This window comes from Chrysoperla carnea, chromosome 5 (genome assembly GCF_905475395.1).
Source record: "Chrysoperla carnea chromosome 5, inChrCarn1.1, whole genome shotgun sequence".
Classification (NCBI taxonomy): domain Eukaryota; kingdom Metazoa; phylum Arthropoda; class Insecta; order Neuroptera; family Chrysopidae; genus Chrysoperla; species Chrysoperla carnea.
Window position 1 is genome coordinate 30090987 of NC_058341.1, and position 11943 is coordinate 30102929.

Here is an 11943-nt window from a genome sequence, read left to right on the forward strand (position 1 = left end):
TTTATAACAAACAGAGAAAAAAAAACACAAACAATAACATAATTTTATTCAGATGATTTAAAACTCATTTAATTTTTTTAAATTTGATTATTTTCCAGTAAAAAAACAAAAAAAGGAAAAAATTTTCTAATGGTGTATATAGTGGTAATTATTATTATATAATAGGGGTGTTTTATTTATTATTTTTTGACGAACATACACTGATGATGTGCGTGCGTATTCGTTAATACTCGTAGCATTTCGGTAACGGTAGTAAATATATGTATGTTGTCCCCACCCTCTAATACCGGAGCGAACGAACATCATAACGTTCGTTATATACATGCAATCCATAGTCAAACTACAGCTCCGGGAGTTAGTCAAAAACAGAATGTTGAGTAGTGAAGGCAGTTTATATTTTGTGTATCGTGTGCGCATTTACTAATATCAAAACACTATCGCAGTTTTTATATATAGTGTTTGGTATATCTTTTGAAGTAATCAAAAAAACATCATAGAAACAAACCAATTATAAAAAACAGTTTTTTATTTTAATTGTTGGAATTTATTTTTTGTATTTTTTCAACTGTTTTTAAAGATTCGATTTTTTGAACATTATATTTGAATTTTTTCGTTATTTTTCAATAAAATTTCAAGAAAGATAACTTGGAAAAAGTGAGTGAAATAAAGAAATTTACACGTAGGAAAAACATAAAATATACATCGAATTATATGAAAACAGTCGTAAAAATTCGAAGACACGTTTTATTGTATTACAAACATTTATATTTACAAGGCAATAGTGCTGATTATGCAAGGACTCAACAAAATTTTTTAGTGAAAAAAAAATTGTGTTAAAATTTGATTTGTGCCAAATTTTGTTTTAATTTTTTTTCCCTTTTGTTTAAAATAAAACAATTATTTATTATTGATGTGTAAAATTTTTCGGTATAAATTACTGAAATTCATTCGTGCAAGTTATTAGAGGCAACGACATCGACAAGTTACAACGTGATAAATTTATATATGTGAATGTGTGTGATTATATTTTTTGGGGGGGTTGTTTTTAGTTTTGGTGCATACGCATGGTAGTATGGATAAATAAGGGTGCAGTGACGTATGTGCGGTGTGTTACGACGGTCGACAAAAAGGGGGCCGGGGTGGCGACGTATGGTAACGGCAGTGGTATATACAGAGTAGTACAACAACAGCATTGATACGACTCTCAGATAGTATATGAAGGGCTGTTATATGGGGTTGATCATCAGTATAAGTTGGCATCTCTAATAAGAAACAACTTACCAAATATATAATAATTTTTCGACTACCCACAAATGATATGACAAAACTTCATTTCTCTATTTCGTAAATAAAAGACAATTTTCTACATGACCAAGTGACTTTTGCTAAGGTGTAGTGTTTTGGAACTGAAACAAATTATGTTTAATTTTGAACTTTTAACGTTGTGACAAACGGAATTTTTTTCGAACTTTTTTTAAAATTTTTTCGTTTTTCAATCTTCTTCAACCATGTCTTTCAAATTTGGAAGAGTATCGTCTCATCATCTATACTCAATTTTTCTGATATATTCTATTATTATCGAAGCATCTACATTAGGACCATCAGATTTACCGGCACATCCTAGTGGTGAGCCAATAATACAACAGCCACAACAACCACTACGGTATGAAGCACCGGACGACTGTCAATGGTGGATACGTGAACCTGTGGTATCTGGTGCGGCCGATGAGGTTGCACTCACATGTAAATTACGTACAATAAATAGTGAATTTGATACAACTAATTTTAGTGTAATACCATCAGAGCATACAACTTCACTGCGAATTGAATGTAATGATCAAATAATGTCACGTAGTTCATTAGATGAAAAAAGTTTTATACATTTAACACGCTTACGTGAATTAATCTTAGATCATTGCAAATTGGGTCGATGGCCATCTGGTACACTAATGGGCTTACGTGATCTAAGAAATTTAACTGTACGTACACGAAACACAGATTGGCCAGCGATGAGTTTGGATTTAGCACCTGATAGTTTTTATCCAGTCCGACAACTTGAACGATTAGATTTAAGTTTGAACAATATATGGACATTCCCAGAGAATTTATTCTGTCCACTAATTAACATGATGTATTTAAATGTTAGCCAAAATCGTTTGCAAGATATCACCGATTTGGGATTCCGCGAACGAATTACAACAGTGCCACAACCTTTAATAAGCACCCAAGATGAAATCAACCATCCAGAGTCTTCTTCAACAGCGGCATCAGTGTCATCATGTAGCTTAGATATCCAAATATTAGACATTTCATATAATAATTTTGTGTTAATGCCATCGAATGGTTTAAGTGCGTTACGTCGCTTACGTGAGTTCTACATCCATGATAACGAGATATCAATGATTGCTGATCGTGCGTTGGTTGGCTTAAAATCATTACAAATCATTGACTTATCAAATAATAAACTTGTTTCGTTACCGCCAGAGCTGTTTAAAGACTGCACAACTGTAATAAAAGAAATTTATTTGCAAAATAATACAATAAGTGCATTGGCACCGGGATTGTTTTCTAATTTAGATCAATTGTTAGCATTAGATCTATCACAAAATCTATTGACAAGTGTGTGGATTAACAGTGATACATTCGCCGGATTAATTCGACTAGTTTTATTAAATTTATCACACAATAAAATTACCAAAATTGATCCAAATATATTCAAAGATTTGTACACGCTACAAATATTAAATTTGGAGCATAATCAATTAGAAACTATTCCAGCGGATACATTTGCTCCAATGAATAATCTACATACATTAATTTTATCTTTCAATAAGATCAAATATTTGGATGCATACTCGCTAAATGGGTTGTATGTATTATCACTACTATCGTTGGACAACAATCACTTGGAAGGAATTCATCCAGAAGCATTCCGAAATTGTAGCAGCTTACAAGATTTGAATTTAAATGGAAATCATTTAACAGAGATTCCACTTGCACTAAAAAATATGCATTTATTGCGTACCGTTGATTTGGGAGAGAATGCCATTCAATCTTTGGATACTCCCGGGTTACATGGTATGACCAATTTATATGGATTACGTTTAATTGGAAATCAATTGGTAAATATTAGTAAAGCTGCTTTCGCTGATTTACCATCTTTGCAAATATTAAATTTGGCTCGAAATAAAGTTGAAAGAATTGAACGAGGAACATTTGAAATTTTAACGAATTTACAAGCCATTCGTTTAGATGCAAATCAAATTACTGATATAAATGGATTATTTAATGACATTACGTCACTATTATGGTTAAATATATCCGATAATCAAATTAAATGGTTCGATTATGCTTTAATGCCGCATAATTTACAATGGTTAGATTTGCATAAAAATCAAATTACTGAACTAAGTAACAATTATCAATTAGACACCGAATTACGTATACAAACATTAGATGCAAGTTTTAATAAATTAACAACAATTAATGCAAATGCAATACCAAATAGTGTTGAATTATTGTTTTTGAATGATAATTTAATTACAACAATAGAACCACATACATTTTTGAAAAAAATCAATTTAACAAGATGTGATATCTATGCAAATCAAATACAAAGTATGGATTTAAATGCGTTACGTTTAACACCCGTCAATCCAGATCGTCCTTTACCAGAATTCTACATCGGTGGTAATCCTTATCAATGTGATTGTACTATGGAATGGTTACAACGTATCAATAAATTAGATCATTTACGTCAGCATCCACATGTTATGGACTTAGAAAGTATTTATTGTAAATTATTATACAATCGTGAACGTACGTACATTTCATTGGTCGATGCAGAATCATCACAATTTGTTTGCACGTATAAAACACATTGTTTTGCACTTTGTCATTGTTGTGATTTTGATGCGTGTGATTGCGAAATGACATGTCCACAAAATTGTACGTGTTATCATGATCAATCATGGTCGGCAAATGTGGTGGAATGCTCAAATATGGGTTATACAAAAATGCCAAGTCGCATACCTATGGATGCCACCGAAGTATATTTAGATGGAAATAATTTTGGCGAATTATCATCCCATTCGTTTATTGGCCGTAAAAATTTAAAAATTTTATATGCAAATAATTCACAAATTATGGCTGTTTATAATCATACGTTTAGTGGTTTACGACGTTTATTAATATTACATTTAGAAAATAATCATATTAAAGAATTCTTCGGGTTTGAATTAGCAACCTTGGAGAATTTACGTGAATTATACTTGCAATATAATGAAATTTATTTCATTGATAATCGTACTTTTGTTGGGTTAAAACATTTGGAAGTGCTTCGATTAGACGGAAATCGTTTGACTTCGTTCGCAGTATGGCAGTTTCAATTAAATCCATATTTAGTGGAAATTGGATTAAATCAAAATCCTTGGACTTGTGATTGCCATTATTTACGTAAATACCGTGCATGGTTGCAAATCAATTTAAGTAAAGTTGTGGACGCTTCAAGTATTTATTGTTTGTTTAATAATTTGACAAAAAACGCACCACGCGGTCCGTTGATAACGGACTTTAATTCAACGGATTGTACAATGTATACAAGTTCCACAGCTTTAGCTGAAAGTCAAACAATTAATGATTATATTCCATTGTTAATGGTAACAATTGCAGCATTCTTTGCATCAATTGGTATTGTGTTTGGTGCATTTTATTATCGACGTGAATTACGTGTTTGGATTTATTCACGATGTGGACTTAGAATGTGTTATAAAACAACAGCATTTGAAGAGCAACAAGATAAAGATCGTTTATTTGATGCATACATTAGTTATAGTGTTAAGGACGAGGCATTTGTTAGTCAAGTGTTAGCACCAGGACTTGAAGCCGGTGAACCGGGCTATCGATTATGTTTACATTATCGTGATTTTAATGTATCCGCTTACGTCGCAGATACAATTATTGAAGCTGTTGAGTCATCACGACGAACAATTGTTGTACTCTCTAAAAACTTTTTACATAATGAATGGTGTCGTTTTGAATTTAAATCGGCTTTACATGAAGTGTTAAAAGATCGTCGCAGACGTTTAATTATAATATTAACCGGTGAAATACCCCAACGTGATTTAGATCCAGACTTACGTTTATATTTAAAAACTAATACAGTTATTGAATGGGGTGATCGACAGTTTTGGCAAAAATTACGTTTTGCAATGCCTGATGTAAAGAGACCATGCTTACATCAGCGTTCCTCTGTAAATATTTATGCATCCGCCACACCGACACATTTAGATCATAATAGTCATCATAATCATCATTTACATCAACATCGATCAAGGAGTCCTGGTATTCCGCCACCTCCACCACCGGGGAAAATGCCCCCTCATCCTCCGCATCATTCATTTTTACAACCTCCAAGAGAGTCACGTCCATTACCAATGCCACAACCGCTTTGGGCGTAGCGGATATTATTTTACAGGTGAGCCTAAAAAATGATTATTAGAGAAGTCAAAATTGTGTGCTTTTTAGTGTTTTTGATATTTGAACAAATTCTTGAAATTAATTTTGTGTTTCTTTATAACATCAACTAAAGAAGAATTTTTTAAAATTGTCACACTAAACATTTTTTTAATTGGAAATTTAAATCATATGTGTGTATAATTTTTTTTGAAAACTTAGTCACAAACAAAAGATATTGTCTAAATGAATTTATTTTTATAATTATTTATTCTGTGATATTATTAATAAAAAACAAAAAGAAAATTAAGTTTATGAGTTCCTTAGATATGTAAAAAATTACGACAAAACCTATTTACTACCAATTTTATGTCGAAATTTTTGAAAATAATTGTGTTTTTCTGACATAAGAAAAAATTCCCTAAACTATTACGGGTTTGTAATTTAAAACATGAAAGGGATTAATGATAGTGAACAAAAAATTATGAAAAATATTGTAAATAATTCAAAAAATTCATGGTTTATCATCATGATTCCGATTTATTGTATATGTTTGAAAATAAATTATTTTTAAACGTTTTCTTTTTAATTTTGTAAATATTTATTTAATTTATATATACATATAAATATTATATTTATTTTATTTTATATTATTTGTAAATACATGAAAAATTGTCGAAAATATAATGAAAATTTTTTAAAGTAATCATTTTGTTTTTATTTTATTTTTTTGTTTGTTTTATTTAGTTATCTTTCAGGTTATCAGTCAGTTTGTCAGTAACAAGTGTCGATATTTTTGGCACCAAAATTTTTTCGATAGATGCATGAAACTAACGATAAATTCGGGTTAAGTGAATACCAATATTTACTTAGAAAATTTTTTTTAAGAAAAAGGCTGTTTGCTTGTCGTTATTAAAAGTATATCAAGTGAACAAAAGTGTAAGCAGTTTTTTTTTTCATGAAAGAAGTCAATTGTTCCTAATATTTAATTCAGAAAATCGACAGATTTAAAAAAAAGAAAATAAACTTCTGATAGCACGTTGTGAAGAATATAAAATAGAATGTGTTTAGATCACAGATCTTTGAAAAAGGTAACAAAAATCGTTATTTTGATACAGGCTCCATATATCTGCCAGGTTGGAGTATACAAATATTTAGCTGTTCGAATCAGGTAAAAAATTTTTTATTAGATTATTTTGTAGAATTTTTTATGAATATAACTTGGTTGCTTGGTTGCATGGAGTCCTGCTCAGGCACAACTATCCAAACCAAATTAACGTGAACCATCTTAACTACCGTTAAGAAAACTTGTAATTTCAAATACCTGATACCTGAAAAGATATTCAAATACCCGATTAATATTTCGTTTAATTTCATATAAGTTAAAGTTCTAAAAGACATACTTCGTCTTTAAGTGGCGTAAAAATAATCAAACTTTAAAAGCTAATATAGCTTTAAGCATTCCGTTAGTAGCAAAATTTAAGTTATTTTTCAAAGTCTGTAAAAAGTCTTTCTTTTCTATTATAAGTAGTATTAATGCTTATTATACTGAAATTGCAATAAATACCACTTGGTCGCTAGATCAATAGCTTTATATAAATCATTATGAAAATTAGAAAAATAATAAAGCGTGAAAATTCAAATAGGCGAAACGTTCTTGTGGAAAAATAGCTTAGACCATAACATCATGGAAGGAACTAGGAGACGTATCGCAGAGAATGATTATAAAGATAATTAATCAAGAGAATTTTTTGTACCTAAATCTCGCAGATAAATTGAGAGAAAATTATTTGAGTTTCTGTAAGTATTTTGGGACAAATATTTTGATAGAACTTAGATAGCCTTAACACGATAACTTTTTTGATTTATCGTGTGCCTTCCATAGAATTCATTTAATTTACAGAATAATTCGTTTTAAGCCTTTCTTCTGATGTTCAAGTTAGGACAAAAATTTGTATCCAGCTATGGACAGTTCATTTATTTGAATACAATCTTCATCTAACTCGAGAATTACTTGAATTATGTTTTATTTCGTTCAAGCCATCAGCGATAAAATACATTTTATTAAAAATTTTTACTACCAAAAATAAAACGGAAGAATAATGTTTATAAAAGTTTTTTCGTTTTCTACCCAAAGATTTATATCTCATAACAATAAAACTATTTCCAAAATGTTTTTTTTTAGTTCAACAAGAAATCTGATAAAAATTTTTCTATTTCTAATATTAGATCGTGAGCACATAATAAAGCAAAACTTTTGTAACTTTTTTTGTTGACCGTTTGTGTTAATTTTTTTTTCCGATAAAAAGAAGTCATTGACAACACAAAACATGGCTTAAAAATCTTTTTCAAAAGTTGCACTTCATTTTTCAACTCCTTCAGAGATTACAAACTTCCGGCTAGTTATTTCTGCTACTTGAGAGGGAACTGAAATTCTTTCGACATAAACGACAAGTATTAAAAATATGAAAATCCAAAAACACAAATTCCAGAATTGTTTTAGCCGAGCTACTGTGTCAAACCTAGTTTTTCCCTATTTTCAAACCTACCTTTATCAATCTTCCAAAAGACAGATAGAAAGAATCATAAAATTACGCTTCATTATGGGCTCACGATCTACAATATTGATAGTGAAAATACGTATTTTACTACGTTCAAAGAATAGTGTAAAAAGAAAATTTTTCTGTAGGAGGAGTATTGGATTATCGATCCGGTATATTTTTACTTTTGTTTGTCGTAATTTATGTAAAATATAACTGGTAAACAAAATTTTGTCGACTAAAATTTTTCAAATGCAATATAAAAATAAATAAATAATATGATATTATGGCGCCATTGTTCATTTAATATTTGAGTGAAAAATTGATAGAAAAAAGCAGGAACAAAATTAAGAAAATATTATTGTAATCAAACAGCCATGATAATATGTTTATTATTCAAGGACGGAGTGGAAATGTGCCCTCTTTTAACTTTTTAAATCTATTTTAATATCGCAGCTATTTTATTCAGTCCAAATGAAACGTATGTTTGGCCGCCTGCATTCAAAATAGAAAGTAATATAGCGACTAGTAAAGAGCTTCAGTCACTTCTCTCTACGGGGAAATAGAAAACTTTATCAGCTAAACAAACTGAAAGGGAAATTTTCGGTTGATCCATGTAGATAACATATATCGTCTATTTGTTTCGTTGTTTTGAAACAGCTACGATTTATTGCCTCTCACACTGTCACTGAATGACTTTTATGATTGAACCTAGCATCGATAAAAGATATGCACAAGGTCAAGCGACATAAAGGTTGAAAAAAAAACTAGTATTTTGTTAGGAAAAATGATTGTCGTGTCTACATATTAGGTCTGTGTGGCAATAAAATTTTCTGCTATACTACCCACGCTTTGACAATTACAATCTTCCTCTTATTTTAGTTAAAACTGAAATTGTTTTCAACCTGGGTCGTTCATAATGGAATGAAACTGGATTTGTTATTAAAATGTACCGAAAGAAACACGGTTTGAATTGACCACTAATTGACATTTGATCAATTTATTGTTGAATGAATTCATAAATTTGTCTGTGGAACCGTAGTTTCGAACTTTATGTTGCCATCTCAATGTTTTTATTTGATGACTGGTTTAATCAACGCAGCTATATTGAAAGGTAATTTTATGCTCCTGATCAATATTTATAATAATGTAATGTTACAGTAATAAAACTTAGAATGTTTTTACTGGTACGTTTTGATTAACATATAGTATAAATTTTCACCAGCTTCTTTTCTATATAATAAATGTGGAAGCGCTAAGAAGTGCCAATAACAAGAATTTATATATGGTCTATATAAATTCCTTGCGCTTCCACCAAATATATAATACTTAAATAAAAAATGTAATTTAATTTAATTTACTGTGCTCGCAGTTATTCAAATTCAGTAAATTTTATTGGAAATTGTACTCTTTCTATATGAAATATATCAAATATTCTATATGAAATATATAAGTATAGTCCTATTTTTTTAACGCTTAGAAATATTCATGCTGCAAACAAAATGTTGATATAGTTGTTCATTCTTCATAAAATCACCTAATTAGTCTATTTCCGTTTGTCCGTCTGTGTCACCGTCATCATGATAGTTCGAAAACGGAATAAGACATCGAGCTAAATTGTTGAGAGCATTCTTAGGAAAAAAATGAATGTGAATTGGGTCATGTACTTATACAAGATTCATAGTTAAAATTTGCAGGTACCATCAAATAGTAAGCCTTTCGATAATATGAACGAGTCTAATATATAAATTTTCGAGAAAACATTTTTATTATTTATTGGCAAGATTGGGAGCTTTCAGACGAAAAAACAAAACCGCTATTTTATATTACATAAAAGTATTTGTTTTACTTTTAAAAAATACAAGCATCATTGCATTGCATTTGCATTTGATTCATTTTTTGTTTGTTGACTATTCAAATAGGTGTCAAAAATAATGCAACTGGCAAATATGAAGAATTTATTCAAAAAATTTAAAAATAAACAAGAATATTTTTGTCAGAATTTTTTGTTTAAAAAATCATAAGTAATGAGAAACATTCACATCCAATAGCTGAAAATATTTGGTTTGGATATATAAAATAACCAAAATGGCAAAGGATGTGTATTATCTAATAAACTTTCTCCAAGTATCAACTGAAAAATTCTTATTCAAATCGATAAAATATGACTAGAGTACCTTTCGTAAGATGACAAGATATAAATTTAGTATATTGTATAAATACAGTAGAATCCACAGAGTAATATTTTATAATATCAATAACATTTGAATAATTTTTGTGTGTTGTGTGTTTTGGGTTATTTTAAGTTTTAGAAAACAATGTTTTTGTGTATGCGGGGATTTATTAAGGTTTACAACAACGTTTTTTTTTACAAGCCTTAATATTTTATATTTGTTTAACAAATGTTTAATAGAGGATATAATTTACTACCGTACAAGGAACACAAAAAAACAAAATCTGGATGTTTAGAATAAAACAAAAAAACAAAAAATAAATAAATACCAAAGACCTTTTTATTTTTGTTTATGTAAAACCAAACACATACTGAAAAATTTTTATTGAGATTTATTTTTTATTATTTTTGTTCGGTTTATTGGTTTTAAATAAAAACAAAAAGGAAGCCGTGATGAACCAGGCCTTTTAAAACAATTCAATAGCTTTTAAATGAAATTACTTATTCCATAGCATAGGAATTTATTTTCATCAATTTATAATTGATAAATGTGATTAATTGTGAAAAAATTACTTTTCCACAACTTTGCTGAAGACAAACATTTCCTTTTTTTACCCTCCAAGAAAAATTATATTTTTGTTTTTGAACATTAAAATTGTAAATATCTCTTCTATAAGAGACAAGAAACATTACTAAAATATAAATTAGCAAAAAACCGAATTCTATTTTGTTTATTATATATAATTTCATTTACTCAAAGTAAATAAAACCAACTTTTGTGTTTCCATCTAATAAATCTTAATAAAAAAAACTAGCTGTGGACTATCCGCTTTGCTAGGCAACCCTCTTTCAGCATCACAACGGACTCTATGGTCTAAGTTTGTCCCACCCCAGACGGCCATTATAACCTAATCTAACCTAACCTAAGCCTTCCTGTGTTATGTCTGAAAAGATACACATTGTTTGGTATCTATTCTTAACATTTCAAAACCTTTTTATATTGTACAATTGATTTCGATTTTCGGAATAGAATCAATAACTTTTTATCAAAATTTGATAATAAAAAAAATCGGGTTATAAAAACACCAACAACAGCTCCCACAGTGCATGTGGACGGAGTTAGTTAGTTGATTTTGTGTTTTTTTTTTGTTTGTTTATATTTGTGATTTAGAAATGATTATTATCAACTTTTAAACAAAATAGACAAATAAAAATAGAGAAAAACAATAAAAAATTAACTTAAAAGTATACTTTTTGGAAAACAAATAAAAAGAATATTCTTCGTCTATTACAAACGAACTAACTTATTAACGCTCAATTTGGTAATAAAATTTTTATTTGATAGTATTGGGTAAGATAATATTCTTCTTCCATTCTTCTTTTATGAGCTATATATACATTTTTTAATGTTATAGTCTGTCGAAATCGATATTGTTTTATTCAACAAAATGCTTTTGTAAATACATTTTGTTCATCACCGCTCCGCTTAGATTCAATTCTTTTAAATACTTTCTTGTTAAATTAATTACCATGAAAATAGATCCAGTCTTTGAATATTTAATAGTTTTTAAATGTGTTTCACGCGTTAGATTCGATCAGAGTCAATTATGATAGTGCTTGATGTTAGTGCTTTTGCAATTTAATAGGACCAATTTTTAAAAGGATTACGTAGAACCACAAAAAAATGTTGTTTTAAACTAAAATAATTTTTACTCATTAACTAAATATACTGTTTTTATTCATTGTGAATCAAAAATTGTGAATTGTTTTGGATTC

At 29.2% G+C, this 11943-nt stretch overlaps 1 protein-coding gene across 1 annotated transcript; it reads left to right on the plus strand.

The window, feature by feature from the left end:
* The first annotated feature begins 1455 nt into the window (after positions 1–1455).
* Positions 1456–5547, plus strand: LOC123300303 (toll-like receptor 6). Its single transcript, XM_044882858.1, has one exon. The coding sequence runs from the start codon at positions 1509–1511 to the stop codon at positions 5457–5459; it is 3951 nt and encodes a 1316-aa protein (XP_044738793.1). The 5' UTR covers positions 1456–1508; the 3' UTR covers positions 5460–5547.
* The last annotated feature ends 6396 nt before the right edge of the window (positions 5548–11943 follow it).

What these genes read in the sequence shown, in the direction of transcription:
- LOC123300303 (XM_044882858.1), top strand. Translation starts at nt 1,509, where the DNA reads ATGTCTTTCAAATTTGGAAGAGTATCGTCTCATCATCTATACTCAATT.